The following is a 20,822-nucleotide window of genomic DNA, read 5'->3' as shown; positions in this document are numbered from 1 at the left end:
CTGTCTTGTACATTAAGTTTAGGCTCCAAGTACGAGAAACTTCAAACAGGGTGTTATTAACAAAAACATCAGGCAGTTCTCTTTTGTTACTACAGAGACTCGCTGATTCTACTGAGAAGATCATTTCTGTTCTTTGTGTTAGAAGCTGGCAAACATAGCTTTCATACCTTTTTTCTCAGAAGAAGAACGTAACATCTTTAGAAAGGAAACTTCAAGTAGACATAAATATTCAGTTAATTGGTCTATTTGTGGAGACTTTCATAGTCAGTGTGACGTTTATTCTGATTATTACTGATTGATTTTATAACCTGGATGGTCAGTGATTTATGAATAATTATCATGATTATTTATTTACATGATTGTTAATTTAAACTGATCACCTAAATTAATCAATTCATCATTTCGTCCATAAAATGTAAGAAAACTGTGAAAAGTGTCACTTGCTTTTTTGCAGTAGCCTCCTCCCTTTGCTTCCCATCAGTCTAAAATCCAAATATACCCAGTTAACTCACTCAAATCTACATTTGAGAATGTTTGGCATGTTTCCTTGAGAAATCACTGAAACTATTTTCAACATAGCTGCCAATTAATTTTCTGTCAATCCAAAAGAAAATTGTTTCAGCTCCATGATGGAGTTCATGGCACAATCATACAGGCAATCTGACAGGTTTCAAGCTTTAACCATATCATCTAAATTACTTTTCTGTGAGTGAAAATGAATGTTAATGCACCCAAATACCCATAAGTATTCTGCAATATGTTTTTATTTATTAGTTATATTTGGATTGATTTCTTTGAATGACACAAACAATCTATATGAAGAGAATTATACAAAAAAAAAAACATTGACAAAAAAATAAAAAATGCTGCACTAGGCCGAACTATGTCTCTGTCAAATGAAATGGACGTGAGATATATTAATTTATCTCAGAACATTTGCAAACCACAATACTAATGACAATATTTTCAAATATATAGTATTATGGCAAATGCATGCTCCAAAATAATCAAATACATTTTCAAACCAGTGAATTGTGTCTTACTGTTGTGACAAAGCACCTCTAATACAAGAAATTCCACAATTACTTATGTTTTGGGTTTTTTTTTTAGAGTCACAAAATGATGAGATAATGTCATCACACACTGACTCCACTGAAACTCCATAAATTACCATATTGAATGATTGACAATTTCACTTAAATGTATTGGTTTACAGTCTGTCTGATTAGTGTGTCCTGGTGGCCAAGAGGTCTGACCATGTGACTGTAACATCCTTTTACTGTCACATCTCTTCTGCCAACGATCAAAACACTGAAAATAAGCTTCATACAAAAAGATACTGAAAAAACAGACTGATTGCTTGTGTAAATTCATTATTCAAAAGCTAATTCTAGTGATGTCATTGTGTCCTCACATCAACAATTAGGTTTCCAAATACAATGTTATCACAACCAAAACAATAAGACTGGTAGCCAAACCTATAGAGATAAGATCCAGGCTGTAATAGCTTGACCAATAGCCAGTTTGCTCAGCCTGTATAAATGTAGACAGCTGAGCTTTGGACAGAATCTTCAGTCTAACAAGCTGCTCCAAGCTGATTGAAGCATCCCCATGCAAAAGATCAACCGGCCAACTCACTGAAGCAACAAGTCGGACAAAAAAAAGGGCTACAGTAAAGAAACATGCACCAAAGCTAACTGGCAGTTTAAGTGATGCTTAACACAACAGCATGAGAGCAATAGCTTAATAACAGGAAACAGAAGCAATGAAATGACTGGGGCTTCTGAAATGAGCAACGGCTTGCTGCCAGACTCATTGTCACTGTCTGTTGGCGGTGCGTACGTATATGCTGCAGCTCTAACAGGTGATATATCATGTGAACTATCATACAGCTGGCTAGAGTGATGATGATTTAAAAGGCTGGGTGAGAGGAGACAGCTTGTCTGAAAGCCTTGTTTCACTGTGTCCGCAGTCTGATATGATGCATCCCAGAGTCACCTTCAAATGCAGCTCCTCTTGACTGAAGGCTTGATGGCTACATAAATACCAGTCGTAATTATGATTCACCAGCAAACAAACCTCCATTTTTCACGCCATCCTGACAACACTAAGGGTAAACCGAGTAGGCCTCTGTGGCATTTTGCATATATTGTCTGACTGATATGTCATTGTGACCGTTTAATACTCCATAATTATGCCATTGTCAATGCCTGATGGCCGAGCCCGGTCCGGGTATGGCAATACAGCGCCGCGGAGTGAAGAGGGAGATGTTTTGCCACAAATTGCGTTGGTGTTGATGACATAAGAGGTGATGAATATTCTAAGGTGACCTACTCAACACAAAGAGCGATGGCAGGAGACAAAAACAAACATGCGGTTGGTTTGTCTGACATGCTTGTGTGTCTAGGGAATCATTAAACACAATTACGCATAATCACTGGACACAACATGTCACCCATCAGATAGCTTGTTTACTGTGAATATATCATCTAAAACTTTACAAGTTACATAAGCACAGGGGTGACAGCTTTTTCCTAATAATGTCACTTAGGCTCACAATATAGTTTTGACAGACAGGTGCTTCCCCCCCGAGGGCCCACCAACTGTCATTCAACAGTTCATCAGCCATGGGCTCAATGTGTCACCCAAGTAACCACGGAAGTTCCCTCTGCTCTCTTTTCTTCTACCTGTGCTGCTAATCAACAAGTTATCCAGTCAAAGAGACAACAAAACAGATATCTTCTTTTCTTTGCATGAGTGTTATTTACCGTCTGAACAGAAGAATTAAAACCAGGTGTCAAACAAATTCTGACAAACAAATCTTGCCGTTTGCCAAGCTGCACTTTCTGCATAATTACAGTATACAATGTACAATTTCACATATCTAATAAAAGACATCTTATCTGGTCTATTTTTTTTTTCTTCATATTTTCAGAGACATAAGACATATATTAAAACATGTACTGTGTATGGATATATTAGACACCTTATTTCCCTAATATTGCTACCTGTATTTTTTACAATGTCACTGAAAAGACAGCCATTGAGACACATCTTGATTTTCTCTTCCAGCTTCCTTTTTAATTGATTTCATGACTTAAATTGATGGGAAAGTAAAAAGCAGCTAAGGTAAAAGACTGAATGATATAAACCCTTAAAATAAGAGCTGTCATCTTTACCTGTAAGTCCAAATGAACATCTCTTTGTAACTGAAAAGGAAATAATGATCTGTTATGTGCGAGATGTGAATATATCTTACACATTTTCTATACTTGACAATTTTAGATTTGAAAGCTCCAGTTCAACATGCCAGTCTGAGATATAAGCTGAGGCAGAAAGGAGTAGACTCAATGGAAAATAAACATAAAGATATTTCAGTGTGAAACTGCAATTGAACAAATCTTTGTGCAACCAGAATAGGAGCTGAGAGTCATGTATAAATGCAGCAAAATACATTCTATCTCTGCCCTGGTTGCCTATTAGTTCAAACATGAACCTTTTTTTAAGTAACTATGTATTACCCCTCACTCTACCAATGTGTGGTGTCTCTCTGCTTTTTCAGCTGTCAAAAAAAAACAACAGAAAATTAAAAGGAAAGAAAAAAACGCATGAATAATGGAAATGAATAGAAAGAATGTACAAGGTGAATAATAAAATCTGATTATTGCAAATTGGACTAAAAATGAATCTAAAATATCATCTTTTTGTTGCAAATTCTTTCTGCCTTCTACTTAAAATGTGAAGTAATTTAATTTGTATGAAGATGATTTTAGGTCTAACAGAAGGTTTTTATCAAGTCCATGTGTATGGAGCAGAAATAGTGTCCCATGTATAGCAATTAAAAATATAGCATTGATTTAGGTCAGACGTGACAAATGATGAGTGATAGTTCATACTGAATCATGAGCATTTTCCTCTGAAAAGGCACAAACACATTCAAAGGTATCACAACATTCAACTCTTTAAAAAAAAGAGATTCTTTACACCTTATAAGTACCTACACACTGTTTTATTGCATGGGTACTACTGAAAGAAAATGCATTATTTACTGTGTGTTATGTTTTGTGACTGGAGACACACAGTAGTATTAGAAAAGAGAGCGACAAGGTCAGACTGAAAGACTGATTTCATGCCATATACTGTATCTATAAAAAATAAAAATAAAAGTTTTTGTTCCTCGGCTTTCAAACTTATCTAATATCTGAGCGTGAGCCTCTCCACCACAAGCAGGGCTGCTTTCTGATGATTCAAATAATTCCAGCCTCTCTCTTCAAATGTAATATTTTGATGGATTATGCAGTGTCAACCTTCACTGCACTGAACACATTTGAATAAATGTAGATTTGAGATATACTGAAAGATGAGGCCAGCATGTCAAAGTGATACACAACTGCATGCAAATGCTCTGTATTTTGAAGCTGTCGCATTTCAGAAACGGTGGTGTGTAATTCTGCAAACTTCTGTGTGCCACCAAATCTAAAATGTTTCTCATGTTAATTGGATTTATACAGGTTGCTGTCATCTTGTATTTTGCACAGGCAGTAATGAAGTTAATAGTGATTTGTCTGTGCTCTATCATATTAACTGTCTCTATTACAAACAAAGTTTTCATTTGCCATCACACCATTAGATAATATATAAAAATAATTTTAAATGTGAGGATGTTTAGTTAAATTGGCCTGAACATGCCATTTAAAAAGGCAGAGAGAATAAAGCAGCAATTTGTGCACACAGTGAGAAACAATCAGAGCAAACCTTAGAAGATGTGACATTTGGGTGTAAGTGACAAAATGAAATCATGTACAACAATCCTATTACACATGTATGCCATTTGACAACCCTTAAGTCTACTGATATTTGAACCAGAATAATCCACGTTCTCCAGGTCCAGCCTATTTATTCATGCACAGATCGCGATTCTCTCAGGCTTGGGAAATCAGCTTTTGCTTCAATACCGCCTTTGTCACACACATACTTCCCTGCCCTCACTAACTACACTATCTTCCTGCCTGTTCAAGCAAAACTTTATGCTAAGTAAATCATTTACATCTCCCAAGCAGCCTATCTACATTTTCCAATAAAACCCTAAATTGATGGATGTCATCTTAGTGCTCACAGGCAATAACTCCTGCTGCTTTCGAAATAACAATATGTTTTGGTTTTATGAGGTCTAGACATGCCATTCTTTTTAATGACATCCCTAGGCCAGTGCTGTTTACATTTATTGATATCTGTTTTTAGACTGGATCTTGTCTATCTTCCTCAGAGGTTTGCTGTACACAGCTAAGTTTGACTCATGCTGACAAAACAAAACTTTTCATTTGGTAAGTATAGACCATGGACTGAAGCTGTAAAAAAAAAAAAAAAGTGTTCATATATTTCTCTCAGATGCGGTTTATTGGGATTAAATGCAACATTTCTACTGTACTTGAAAATTCATAACAAAAAGACAAATATAAACCCCTTATTGAACTACTTGTGCTTGTGTGCTTTTACAAATCAAGTTAAAAACATTACATTTATATATCCTTCAAAACTGCAATTGACATGAATGTAGGATGAATCCTAATAAAAATAGAAATATAAATCTTAAGAGTGTTTTTCAGCTACACCATATCTAAAACTGATCATCGTGTAGGTGGTGATTCTGTGTCAAAACTCATACGCTCAAGTGAGAACTAGAGGCACAAAGCAAGTGTGCTGTGTCATCAAGGGAGTGGTGGCACACTTTTCACATTTTTGTGGCTGTAGGCTTGCAGCGCACTTAGGGCGCACATGGAAAAAAGGGTGGAATTAGAAGGAAGCTTTTAACAAACATTAACAGTGAGAGGGTTTGGAGCTGTCCTCATTATGAAGTATAGTTTGGTAATGTGTTGAAAGTTTGCAGAAGCTTCTCCTGAGAGGAATCTGAGGCAGGATGTGCGAGAATGTAAGTGCAAATTATACAGGAGGAAAAATAAACTGCCAAAAGCTGCTTGAGTTGTATACTGAAAGGAAAGCGTCATGATGCATAGATTAGATTTGCAGGTTAACCAATAAACAAGAGTAGATTCAAATGCTGCCTTTTTTTTTTTTTTTTTTTTTTAGTTAATCTTTCTTTTTTTTTACTTAAATTATTATTATTGGCCATTCAATTAGATTTGGTTGAATCTGCATGCAACAATATAACAAGTGCCAAACTGAGAGGGTAACTGTCTGTTTATGGTGGCATAAACTGACAATTCCCGTAATGATCCTATTTACGAGCCACAGATAATGATCCTGTTTATGAACAACTGCACCTCAAGAAAATCAGAGAGCAAAGCTGTGTTTTGCATCATGAGCCCGCAGGAAAATATAGCCTTCGAAGGTCACACAAGGAAATAGAAGTGCTACTCATAGTACAGGCAATACTTCGAATGGATGCACTCGTAACTCTCACAAAAGAGAGAAACATTTTAAGAGAGAAACATGAAACTTACAGGGAGAACATCCTTATATATCCATTCACAACATGAGGGACAGAGCAAAGTTCAGTCTCTACACTGAGGGGTTGAGTGCAATGCTGCTGTGTTGATACATTTCTGTAGTTACTGTAAAGTTCCTTCTCCACATCAAGGCATGTTAAAATCTATTTTTGAAAGTGTTTTGGTACAGTGTTTAGTAGCTCTGTGAAACACTTTGAAACTCAGTTAAGAGAGGGTGCAGACATTACAATGAGCAATTAATTTTATGGAGCAACGACGTGAGAGCTTCATGGACTGTCAAAACTAAATGAGACTATACAAGAGAGTATACAATATAAAAAAAAAACCAGAGAGCACATCCACTACAAGGAATGACCTTTGTGTGCTCCTGCGATTTGTTTGCATATTGAACTATGGATTTCTGCTTGCAGGCTACCATGCTACCACGCTACCCTCTTGCTCAAGAGCTGTAAGTTAGAGAAGGGTCCAACTGCAGACCTCCCTCCTGTAGCTCTGTGAGTCAATAGGGGTTGAGCATGACCTCCCTCCTGAGGCTCCACTTCGGTGAACCAGTGGGGGTTCATCATCAGTAGCAGGGGTTCATTGTATGAAGTACGTAAACCTTCACTTATTTCACCCAAATCTATTATTGAACCAATCTGAGGCAAGAAATAAGCAATCCAGTTGTTTCACTCTTCTTCACTCATATTAGATCAGCCCAATTTAAAAGTTTGTTCCAACATTGGTAAGGCCAGGGCAATACTGCGCTGCCAGTTGCCGCTGCTTTCATGGCTGTGCTTCAACCTTGTGGGTGACACCGAAAGCAAAGCAACAAAGCTATAAATATCTACATATGTGTGTGTGTGTGGTCTGATGAGGGAGGTCTAAGGGTCTGCAGTTTCACCCTCTTGGTCACTTGGTCTCTTGCTTTGAGTCCACATGCAAATATGTAAATTTAGTACTACAAAGTGCATAGAGTCTTCAGAAACGTGTGCCAATTTAGAAAGTACTGCAACTTCAAACCAGCAATGTTGCCTGATTGTCTCTGTTTAGAAATACTTTGAATTAATTGTTGTGGGTGTGGTCCCTCACAAAAAGCCATAAAACTTCAGAAAAGATTAACGAAAGAGCATATTTGAACGCTCTTCCATTTATTCCGAAAATTGGTACACTGGTGGAACGAAGAACAAAGGGACAGAATTAACTTCAAAAACTAAGTCAAAATCTGACAAGTGGAATCGGCTTAACTTGACAAATGAATCACATTAATGGAAGTCCAGTAATGAGATCCATCTCTACTTTTTTACCAATAGAACTACTGCATGCAGTAATAAAAGTTGTATCAGACTTTTAATAGGAAAGTTAAAGGAAGAAACAAAGCAAAACAAATATGATCACATTATGATAAAGGAAAACCTTGTACTGTTGACTCCATTAAGGCCCATGGCTCATTAAGAGGCACTCAACAAAATTCAGAACCCCTATTAGACCTCTTAGGAAAAAAAGAAAAGAGAAAGGCGAATATATATAGAGTGCAGCATAACAGGAGCAAAAACAACAACTGGATGCAAGTTACTAGTTAAAATAATTATTAAATTCATAGATTAATTTATCAAAATAAGTTTGCAAGGACTTTTTCTCTTTTGAAGCATGGTCAGTAATTCCGATACATACCTGGTATCACTCAATTAGTTTAACATATTTTACTACAAGGACTAATATTTCTAATCAAGCAACCTGTTTACACTGGTGATGTTTAAAACACTGGAGTAAAGCATGGCTATACTGTTGGATATGAAACACACAATGCAGATCAGTATAACTCCTGCTCTTTAATCAGGGATGTAAATATAGCCTACCTTAAATACTATATACAAGGTCAAACTATTGCAGCCTGCAGGCCTTTAATTTAGAGCAGTTTAGATGTTACAGCAAACAGTAGTTTGGGGATTAAACAAATGATACCAAAGACTCAAAAATGTATGATAGTAATCACCACCACCTCCAAAAGCCCAGCCATGTGTCAGATGTGAAATGTAAGTGGTGTGTGTGTGTGCTGTGGAGGTTTTAGGCAACCTTGTATCAATAAATATATCTATCAGGGCTGGGTTATATGGCCAAAAATGCTATCACAATGAGACATTTTCATATCAGTTGATATTGGAAATGATCCTGATAAATGTCAAATCATTATTGACTGAAAGTTGAAGAAACCAGACTGGTATTAGTGGTTTTAACCACTTAACGCACGCTGTTCCCTCTACGGAACGGGACGGATGTTAGGAGGTAGCCACAAGTTCTTCTGGATGTTTTAAACACCAACCCTTAAATATATATATTCATGCCGTACATCGTTGGAAAGCTTAGATTGTCCTGATTCATTCAAGACCACTCACGACTTATATGGTTGCTCACAGCCGTAATAGTATTAGCGATTAGCTCGGCTAGCCCCTGAGCTAAGTAAGAAAAGCTATAATGCCTACATACCTTCAAAGTCTTCCCTTTATCCACAACGATCATCTTATGACTCAGCACTTTCTGTACAGCTCGCCAAGTATCCATTCTTGTGAAATATGAAATCCGTTTCCATAAAACCGAAATACTTTCCTCAATATGTCAACATGTATTTAGTCCAACACGTAGCGTAATAACACAAATAACAAACCATACACGGTCCGTTTACGTCATTTCCTGACCTGCACGTCCAGCTCAGAGTACACGTGACTAGATGCCTCTTCTGCTTCTGACGACACCACACACACAAGCCAATCGGTGTTTAGGATTAGGCAGTACATGTCTCCAAAGCCAATGAGGACATGTGACCGACAACAATGACGACATGGTTTTGATTGACTGCTGTTCTAGCCTATGGAAATATTCGGTGAAATGATACCAGACACATCTCTGAGTCTCTAACTATGTGGGATCTGTGCTGCTCACAACTTGGGCATGTCGTTTAGGCTAACAGCATAAAAAACAGAGGCGTGTGTTAAGTGGTTTTAAACAATTATTTACATTTATAGAACATTTGTTATATTTAAACTGAGGAAAATTGTATCAAGATAATTACTGTTACTGTTTTACCACCCAGCCTTAATTTTTCAAAAGAGGCTACAGTTAGTCAAAATATTATATTTAGTGTAACTGCTGAATACAAATATGGTTTTGATTTAGAAATAGGTCATTTGAACAGCAGGGCAGTTGATAGTCTGGCAGTTTGAGGCTTACTTTCCTTGTTAGTTACAGACAGACTGCAACAGTATTTGGGGGCCAATAGATCAAGGCCATATTTCCTTTCAAATACATTTACCTGTCATCTTAGATGTAAACAATGTGACTTTGAGTTTCCCTCTTCCATTAGCTCTATTGCCTCCCATGTCCCTCCGCAGCGCAATGACTCAAGTATGAGAAGTAATCAATAGGCTCCTGGTTTGGGTGAATGAGTCTTAGTGCTTGGTTTGCACAGTCTTGATCAGCCTGACAATGACAGATTATAGTGCTGTATCTGAGAGTAATTAAGATGGGTCTATCGTCACGCTGATAACTCAAGAGCATGATGCCCCCAAGGCAGGCGGCACGAACCTGTCAGACAACAGCTCTCTTCTGTGTAAACAGTATCAAAATCTTCCCATGATTCACCTTGAGAGGAGACAAAAAGTTCTGCATCAGTTGTCAATTCTATAACGATTATCTTTTTCAGCTTTGCTTTAAAAAAAAAAAAAGAGCTAAGGTTACTGGCAAATATAAAAAGAGAAAAAAAAGAGCATATGTGACTGCACACATTTTCCTCACAAATTATCCCCCAAGCAGTCCTTATTATGTTATCACCAGGAGTAAAGGAAGATGTAAAATACCCATCTGTTGAAACTGTACAGCACTCCAGAAACACTGCAGGAGTTTTGATTTTGTTAACCCGTCAATCAAACATCAAGTATATCAAACAGATATCAAGGTGTGTCTGGCGCTTATGTTCGAAACTGTTGTTAAGTGTCAGTGAGGTGTTGACATTTTGGGAAATTCTCCTTCATGCTGAGCATCAGATGAGAAGATTGATACCACTCATTTATATGTCCATTAAATATGAAGCTAGCTATGAAGCCAGCAGATAGTTTAAGTTAGCAGATTGGAAACAAGGGGAAACAGTTACCCTGGTCTTACGACAATGAATTCAATCTTTCAGTCCAAACATAAAATTAACACTTTATATCTTGTTTGTTTAATTTGTTCCAAAGCTACAGATTGAAAATAGCAGGAAAATACATCAGGCTACTTTTCTGTCAAGACCAGTAACTTCCTGGAGTCTCGACTGGCTGCCTGCCAATTAGTCCTGGACACTTTAAAGTTCAGATGAAACAGAATTTAGAGTATTGAATTTCTGTATCATGATGTATTTTTTTGAGTGAAACAGGATAGACGGGCGGGAAAAAAAGTTGGGAGGGATTTGATTTGGATGTTGAAAAGAGGGTGTGTCATAATGAAACAGTGAGCACTTTGAAATTGGTTGATTCAAGCCTACATAAGCAGGTGTTATATTTATTTTACATGATGAAAACATGATTAGATTTTGATATAAGAATACAAAGAGAGTCTTTATATTAAGCTATGCTAACTGTCTTCTGGCTGTATAGACGTATTCTTTTGATATGGTGATTTATGACTCTGTAGTTTATGGTGTTGTCATGTTATACAATATGCATTGCAAAGTTTTTTTATTTGTTTCCTCAAATGTTTAAATAAGGTGGACAAAATATAAGAAACCCATCAATGTCATTCAGTCCAATACAGCAACATCACAAAATACAATTCCAAAAGAAACAGAGCCATCGAGTCAATATGTAAAGAAGTAGCACAAATAAAATGCTCAAATATTCTCTGGTTTCTGCTTCCCAAATGTGATGACTGCTTTTCCCTGTTTTTTTTATCATTCTACATTGTAAGTCTGTGGTATTTGGACTGTTGGCCGGACAAAACAAATAATTGAAAGACATCACCTTGGGCTCTGGAAAGATATTGTGAGCTTTTTTTTCTATTTTCTGACATTTTGTAGTCTAATCAATAATGAAAATCATTGTTATTTGCAGCCCTATCAGCCTTATTTTAAGTGAGGTAGAATTTATTGCAGAGCTATTGTATTCCACTGCATCCTTTCTTTAGAAGACTTTTGTTCTTTCCAGCTGGCATCCCTGAGTGTACTGTTCAAATAAAATTAGAGAGACATTAGTGTGCAATGGGGGCACCGCTGAAAAGAAGCAGAAACGTGGAAAGTCCAGGCTATTCCAATGCCCTCCTCAAGTCTTGCTATATCCTGCTGTGTAAGGGAATAATATTTCATTAGGTCTGCATAAATGCATTTGCAAACAGCGCTCCAACAAGAAAGAGAATGACAGATTCGAGAAAATGGTGTTAAGCGAGTATACCTGTCTTAAAAAGTCACTGTACTGTTAGAAAGGCATCTGCAGCATGTTGCCTTTCTATTAACAATGCAAGATTTATTGATTAGTGTAATGTTTGCATTGGACAGGTACTTGCTGGTTTGGAGTACTTATATTTTAGTTTTTTTTTCCAGCATTGTGCTTTACTTCCACCTTCATGCTGCTGCTGCTTACAGAGGACTCTAGGTACATAGTAGTCGTTTTATCTGGCACGGGTCTGCCCAAACAAGCCCAGAGAGGAGACACAGAGGTGCTGCTCCTCTCCTATTGCCTCAGATGCAAGTTGTAACTGAGCTCTATCAGACACAGAAAAGCTTTTGCCTCCAGAATGGTCTGCCATTACACCACAGCAGAAAGCACTAGTCCAAATGGGGCTGGCCAACTCCCTTCAATAAAGTTGCTATCAAAATAGGCTCTCAACACAAATCTCTAAATGTGGCCAATCACGTAACGATAAGCGTTCATTCTTCTTACTAAACCAGACAAAAACACATCTCTTTCAAAGCTGAATGTTGTGCAGTTGCTGATTGGATTTTCACTCCAATTCAAGCACTGGATTAGCGAGTGCTCAATAACTGAATTTATTGATTAGAGATTTCTCACTTGGAAAGAGTCTTTTCTCCTCAACACTGAGCAACAGTTATTTAGTCTTACTGCTGTGAGTTCTGCTCTCAGTCTCAAGGTTCTCTGTTAGATGAGATTCTTTTTATCTGTGACTGATCTGATTACAGTTTCTTACTGAAAATAATTAAACATTTTGGATGGTCCAAACTAAGAAACAATCCAAAAAATATACAGCAAGTGAATCATAAAGTGAATTGTCTGCACCAATCAGTAATAAATATGCTTTTTAGGTGCTATTTTTCAGATGTAATTGTTGTCCTCCTTTTGGCCCGAACAGTGTAATTATGAGTGCTGGAGTGCTGTGATGAAATAGAAGGTCTAATATTTGTGAGAATCAGATCACTGGTGTCTCAGATATTGCATATGACACATGGATGAGTGAACAAATTATGTAGAGCTCCCCTTTGGGCTGCTCAGTGTAAATTTTGATAATTGTGAGATGCATCCCCGACTTTTGGTTAGAAAAGTTAACAAATGCTGCAGAGCCCAACTAAGGCCAGCCAGTGCAATTTTTAGGGTGCCATTATGGAGCAAGAAGATGCGTTTCATAGCAATAGAATAGATGTGCCCCTCTTACAGTAGGTGAATCAGAGCAGAGCAATGATATAACTATGCTATGTGAAAACATAGTGTGTGAAATCATGGTGGCAGACAGAGATTGAAATACTTCAAATAATTAATAGAATTTTAGAACATGCAACCACCCAGTACCATTTTCACAGAGAGTGACATATGGTGAGCACAGTAAAAAAAACTCAAAATCCACTTACAAACTTTTTCCTGGGTTTAAATATGCAGTTGAGAGGATTTTAACCAGCCAGTAAGTGGACCTTGGGTCAAATACGCATTAATTGATGTTTTGGCAGCTTGTAGTGAGCAAAAACAAGCTGTATACATCATCATCATGATACCGCAAACATGTTTGCAAACCAATTTGCGCATCCAGCAGACACAGGGCAACATTATTGCTCATTTGAAGTCATGTTTCTGTCCACCAGATGAATAAGTCCAATATTTACTCTCCACTGTGTTGGTCACCACTAACTCCAGAGTGAAATATCTGACTATTTAGTTGCTAAATGCACACCAGCTAATTGCTGACTGTGTCTGCCTGCTGTTTGGCGCTGGGCACGTCATGTACACTGGGTTTGTGGAACTTTTTTGGTGAAAACAATACTGCATGCTTTGGCCAAAAACCACACTGATATGAGCAGAAACAGTAAAGTTATAGGCTGAAATTCTCAATTTATTATCTATAGGTTCACCATTACTATCGACCCCTTTCACATTCATTGTCATGTCATCCATTGTTACAAAATTACTGATTTTAACCGCTTTTAAGATTTTTTTGTTGTATTCTGGAAAACTGTGAAATACAAAAAGGAAAACTGATTGCCAGAAGTACTGTAATGACTAATGACTAAGGATTTAAGTTTCTTATTTAAGATTAAGGAAAAGGCTTCCACATGAAATCCCCATCATGTCATACATTCATTTTGTTGTCTTCTCTTGTCTTACAAAAACATTCATTTTAAAATGATCTAGCAATGCAGTATAATGTGGTAAAATCTAAGGAAGGTTTAATGATATAAAGACTTGAATCACATACAACTGAGTAAAATAAAATTGAGGTACATCTGCAATGTAGTGTTTCAGACCATTGATGCTATAGATCCTCCAACATAGAAACTGCACTGGATTCTCATTTGTTTAAACAAGTAGTTTGAACTACATGGATGGTCTGTTACAGGTTTGAGAGAAAATTTGGCCAATGCAGTTAGCCAGTATCTTCATGTAGCAGGAACTGACTGCACCACAGCCTTAATGGCGGCTTGTAATTGTTCCATCACCCATACTAATGTGCACTCTATGCCCCTTTCAAAACAAAAACATTGCATTTCCTTTTTTTTCCCCCATTGTGGACTTGATTGTTAGCGTCTAAGCAACACAGCCAATAGAGTGGGGTCTCTCAGATCCAGGGAACACAGAGAACAATGTCATATTCATAAGCAGAGACATCAGCTCTCCTCCTCATTACCACAGCACAGTTATGAATGAAAGCTTCTGTCCCCACAATCATGAAAGAGCCTGTCATCTGTCTGTCTCTCCTAATTGACTGTTTTCTACATTTCAACACAGATGGACAGACACATTTTTTGATCGTCCTCAGTTTGTCATTCAGCTTGACACCACAGTACAAATCCCCTCCACAGAAATGTCCTGAGGGTTTCTGGGTTTTTTTTTGTTTTGTTTGTTTTTTTTCATATTTACTACATGACTTAAATTGATAGCATGTCTACAGCAGTACTTCTCTGACCTTGACGAAACAGCCAGGTGCAGTATTTACTTGAAGGTCACACTATAAAGCATGTGGATAAAAACCCTTGTACCCAGCACCCAAGGTGATGTTTTTAAGGAGTGATGCGAGTCTTTCAGAAACTGAAAAGAATAGAAAGTCAAGGATAGAAAGACACAATTTTTTTCTTCCCCCAACACGGACCTCTATAACCAACCTCTTTCTGTGTACACTGGCTGACCTGCTACAACCTGAGTCTAAAGGACAAAAAGCAAATTCTGCCTATTCACTTCTGAGCTGCAAGGACCTTTTTTGGCTCAGAAAACTGTTATAAGCTATCTCAAAGAGAGTGTGAAGTTACAAGGTAGTGATGGTTTAAATACATTTGTGTTACAGGCAAGGATATGCACCTTTACACATATGCACAGCACACAAAAGCAAATTTCAGAGCAGATACAATACAGTAGGGCAACATAGTACAGAGGCATGATGTCCTCAGTGAAAAGATAACAGTATTTCTCACATGACTTACATCTGCTACCAGTGGCTAAATTCTTCACATGTATCAGCTGCCAATTCTCTACCAGCACCTCCCTTTAAACAGCAAGATTAGCTGCCACCACATAAAGTAGTGCCATGCATTATCTGGCAATTAGAGTGAGGCTTATTAAGCAGAGTTTAATGTAAATTTAATGAGCAATAAATTCAATTTCTTTAAATAGAAGAGTATATTATTGTTACAAATGATGTACTGTGGTGATCTCAACGTTCAGGCGATGAAATACTTCATAAGCAGGCACATATCAATGGTCCATTAAGTGCGGTATTAAATTTATCCTGAAACACTGTATTGTACTGTAAGTGCTATTCCATAGATAGAGAGAAGAAGACCACTTCAGGAAAGATAGCACTGATGTACTGCGTGTGGTTCTGTGAAGAGCTGAAACCAAGAAAATTATTCTGCAACAATTGTGATTATCAATTATTCATTTGAGACATTTTTTTAAGCCAAAATGTAAATTTTTCTTTTATTCCAGCCTTTCGATTGTGCTTTTTTTTGGCTTATGTGATGGTAAAGTGGCACAGCAGATCTATGTATAATGATCTATTGGTCAAACAAAACAAGACATTTGAAGGCAGCATATTGTGCAAAACATGAACAGATGAATCAATAACATAATCTGCACATTCACTGAAAATGAAAATAACCATTAAACATCATAAATGTGCAGGCAGATCTTTATTTACAGGAAACAGCTGAACTTCATGCAATAATGTGTGAACAGTATGACTAATAAGTGACATACTGTTTACTGTAAGTGTAGCTGAATGTGTGTGTTACTTTAGATGTGTTGATGTAAAAGATGTAAAAAAAATGTGTGTGTATATGTGTGTGTGTACATGCTGGGTATTTCATATATAGTTACTCAACTGAATGTGTGACTGTGAGCATATTACAATCAATCTGTATATTGTATATGGTGTATATATGTACGTATGTGTGCTATAGGCCCATAATATGCTGAAAATGTTCTTATTATGATTGGTAGAGTAGCCTTGAGCTAGAAGAGATACAAATAAACAAACAAATAAAACAAACTAGTTGCACGCCTACTCAGTGCAATGTTCTGAAAAAATGGACATTTACAAGTACAGTACAATCTAGATGTACACATACTTTTTCATGAGTATTTCTGCTTCAGGAATTTTCATCACATTTTAAAAGCTAACGTTGTAGTGTTTAGTCCACTACATTTATTGTACTGCTATAGTTATGTTACTTTATAGATTAAGACTTTAAATACAAATCCAATGATGAGCTCATACAAGATAAATAATCATCTACAATTTATAAAGAAGATCAGTTGAGCTTCACCTTGGATAACTACGACATTAAGATACTGCTAACCTGCACTGTTAATGACTGAATGAATGTAAAAATAATTAAGTCTGAGATCGAGACTGAAATGCTCACAGCTGATATCATTCTGGATAATGGATATTTTTTGATACTTTAAGACGATTTTGCTGTTGATAATTAAGTGTTTTTACAATTCAAATATTAATATAGGACTTTTACTAGTAATATAGTGTGTTTACACTGCTGTATTGGTACTTCTACTTGAGCAAAAGGTGAATACTCCTTCTAGCTCTGTGCTCCTGCTGCTACTGTTCCTGTAACCCCAAGTGTCAACCACTGACAGAATACTTGTGGAAAAAACCACAGAGCTCAACACTTGTGTGATAATTGATGAAATAAAAAAAAACTACCATCCTCCAGAACACAAACAGACAAACACATCTTGAGGGCAAAGCAGCACACTGCCAGCATATTTCAGCAGTATCTGTTTCAAAGCCAAACCTCACCATAGGCAGCTTGAGACCAACATCTTCAATCACTCATCATGTCACATGCCAACTGGCAACCAATAGCACCGTAATAACTGTATGTTTCCTTTTGTTTCTCTGAGATCCTTTCCTTCAGCAGCGCCTTGAAGCGTCATGACAGCTCGTATTGACCCACTTCACCATCACTCAGTCCTGACGAATGACTTTAAACTGGCAATAAGTGGGATTATGCAACCTTCTGAAATACGACCATCTGATATGCTACAACAGGCCTGGATGAGTCTTTGTTGCAGATTCTTTGTTGAAATGCCAAAGTCTCAGCATTTCATAACAGGATGCTCAAACAAGGCAACTCTTTAACTTGAACATTTCTCACAGGAACAACTCTCCCTCATGGTGTTCTGTCCTCATGTCCAGCTGTCTCTCTCTCTCTCCCTCTATAATAATCAGTGTATCGTGATAATAAACTACCCAGCAAGATTAAGTCGATTGTGTCACATCACATCCAGTAAGTGGGATTATTCTTTTCTCACCAGATAAAGATTAAAACCCAGTTATTCTGGATTATTAACGATGACAAATTGGAAGGTGTCAGGAAGAAGGCTGTCAGCACTTCAACACTGTAAGGGCTTTGCACTGTTGTTATCATTGTTGTTTTTTCTCCAAGCAGCTTTTGCAAATACAATCACACAAATGAAAAACCTCAGGTCAGATCATACCATACATGATTTGGGATTTCACCTTAACCAAGAGACTCCATGTACCTGTTCCCTAATGCTGCAACCCAGGGTGTATTGAGCAGGAGGATATTGCGTATTCATGATGCATTATTTTAATTGACTGAGAGGTCAATTAAATTAATGTGACAAGGAGACGCTAGACAATGCTGTAAATGTCATTTAACTGCTATTCAACACAGACCATAATAAATTAGACAACTGTGAAATGAAAGCAGTGTAAGCAGTGAGCTGTAAAAAAAGAAAGAAAGAAAAGAAAAAAAAACATTGTCTTAAAATTCAGTTTAACTAGTAACCTCATTTTGGGAGCAGGTCCTCCATCTCACCACACACACACACACACACACACACACACATACACAAACACACATGCTTTGATGAGTTTCTGCAGACCTGTTGATGGGAGATGCAGATACTAACACCACTGTATGTAGCCACTGGTGGCAAAATGCTGTCTGAAACTGAAATTAAACCAATAAACAAAAAGTCCCTCAAGTAATCTTCAAGTGAAAACCTGTCATATCAACTGTTGCTTGCCATTTAAACAACCTGGGGGCTAACAACACAAGAACCATGTCCATCCTACCGCTGGGAGGGATTTAAAGCAAGCTGTAGGCTGACATGTTAACTGCTACACATGCGTCAGTATTGTCAGCAGATACGTTTTCCAGGAAAAAAAAGTGGGGGAAAAACACACTGACGCATGCAACTCTGATGCAACCGCGGTGGAATAACTGGGGGAAATAATCGGACCGGGGACTGCAATGGTCGTGCACATCCAGGCGCCCCTGGCTCATGCAGTCGCACGCTGTAAAGCCAACAGCGACGTGGCAGATTTACATCTCCAGCCTCGGTGACAGCAGGAGAAGTGAAGACTGCGGACTGGAACACACACTGGCATCAGAGGCTGCAGTTGTGCGGCCAGAGGACACTGTGAGAGGCTAGAGCTGCAATGCGTGTTTTCCTCCAAAGCGCACCTGAAGCGCAGACTTGAGCAATTTGTAGACAGTGGTATGAGTTGGGACTGTGGAGGTTTATGCGGTAGGCTACGACTGAAGGAGTGCGTATTCTTTCATGGTCGGAGAATCGGTCTCATGTCATAATAAAGAGCGTTTCAGTGAGCACTGTTTTTAACTTGCCCGAGGTCCAAACACTTATAATACGACCATTCACACGATTATTACTGGCCTCACTCTCTTGCCGTCTATACAATTGTGCAGCACTCACATTACTTTTTATAGCAGTCCTCTTTAGCCTTTTTCAGTGAAACTAAAGACAACACCCTTTCAATCGACTCTAAACATACGAGATAAGCTTGACAGTCACAAGAAGCGTGGATATTCTCAAGTCGACATGCAGCTCCAGCAGTATCACAGCTATAGAAAGTGATGCTGAGATTTGAGGGGAAGCTTGTGCGCATCTAACGCGCAAACGCACCACAACTTCTCCCCGGTACTCCTCGGGCTTGAGCTGTGGAAGGGGTTATTCTGCATCACAGACACACAACACACAAAAAACTTACCTTTCGGGAGAAACGCCGCTGAAATCACGAAAACAGAGAGAAAAATAGCGAGAGATCCGCTCCCCGTGATCGCCATGTTGGACACCTGCTTGAGACTGGCGGCGCTAAATCACCTAGAGACGGCCATGGGATGAAAATGTAGACACATGAGAGGCGGAGGGAGGGCTCAAGCAGGGAGCCTGCTATCATATTGGGCTGCATTATGTTGCAATGACATCTAGGCCTATAAAATAATATAGGATTACAATGATACCTCAGGAGAATTCTTTAAAAACACAGTCTGTAAATATCTCTATTAAACACCAAAGACACACTGTGATTCCCAATAGGAATATTGAGGGAATGATAACATTGGTAACATGGGAAGTGTAAAACACCATGGAGCGCGGTGAGGTAACCATAAACTCACCACCGAGAACCACAGACACTTTATAGGAATATTATAGTAATCTTCTTTTACGGTTATAGTCTGTTAGTTCATCTGGGTGAGACCAACCTATACTCGACTGGCTGTGCTTTGGTTTTTACAGCTGAAGCACAAATCATTCCCCTGCGATAACACACAGCATTTAGTTTATGTTTATTATAAAGTAGGTAGTGTTTGTGTGTGTTGTAGCGTGTTTTAGGGCAATATAAAGGATGTAGATAAGAACACGATTCTGTCTTTTAACGTTGTTTTTTTTAACCAACATATTTACATACATATACTACAACTGAGCCCCTGGGGATCCTAAGAATAAACTATTGTATCATAGCAAAATGTCAACTTATTTCTTTTCAAAACAATAAAAAAAAAAAGATCATTACTATTATTTTAGGAAAGTTACAGTTAATTTGCATATTGTTTAAAATGAAATATACTTTTCTTTAATGCAAATTGCAGCTATTATCCAAAGTACAATCTTTCCACAAAGCCTTTAAAATGAGTGACAGAGTGCCCCTAACCCTCCCTGACAGTGTTTGATACTTTAATTTAGGACCCATGGCAAACATTAACATAATAAATGGTCCCACCTATTAAAACTGCATAGGTGTAATTTGGTGCTTTTGACTGGGGTCCCCAAGGCCCCAAAGCATTTGTATATTTAAAAAGCACAGATTAAAACAAACAGAAAACAGTGATAAGGTCATTATGAACAAGCTGATTGATAAAGTGATAATAAATAAAGTGTAATAATTAAATAATGAACCTGTGAGATATGACAAAAAGTATATCTCTGGGGTCTGGTGGGACCCCAGTCAATAGGATTAAAGTTAAACAATGCAATTGCAATTTGTAACAAGTTGCAAGATGTTGTGTTAAACACCTTTATTGTCATTCATTTGGATTATGTTCTTTTCTAAAATATAAGAAATGTGTATTTATCCTTTAACAAATAACATTAAAAAGACAGTTGTCATCTGTAAGAAATCTGA

The 20,822-nt window shown here is 37.7% G+C and overlaps 1 protein-coding gene across 1 annotated transcript in view; it reads right to left on the bottom strand.

The window, feature by feature from the left end:
- cadm1b (cell adhesion molecule 1b) overlaps positions 1–19,706 on the bottom strand; it is a 140,385-nt gene extending 120,679 nt beyond the window's left edge. Inside the window, exon 1 of the mRNA XM_053320093.1 lies at positions 19,407–19,706. Coding sequence (XP_053176068.1) covers positions 19,407–19,482 — 76 coding nt within the window. The 5' untranslated portion in view covers positions 19,483–19,706. The remainder of the gene's footprint in view (positions 1–19,406) is intronic.
- Positions 19,707–20,822: the final 1,116 nt, after the last annotated feature.

Source organism: Scomber japonicus, chromosome 6 (assembly GCF_027409825.1).
Source record: "Scomber japonicus isolate fScoJap1 chromosome 6, fScoJap1.pri, whole genome shotgun sequence".
Lineage (NCBI taxonomy): Eukaryota > Metazoa > Chordata > Actinopteri > Scombriformes > Scombridae > Scomber > Scomber japonicus.
This window is presented reverse-complemented; position numbering and strand designations above follow the sequence as displayed.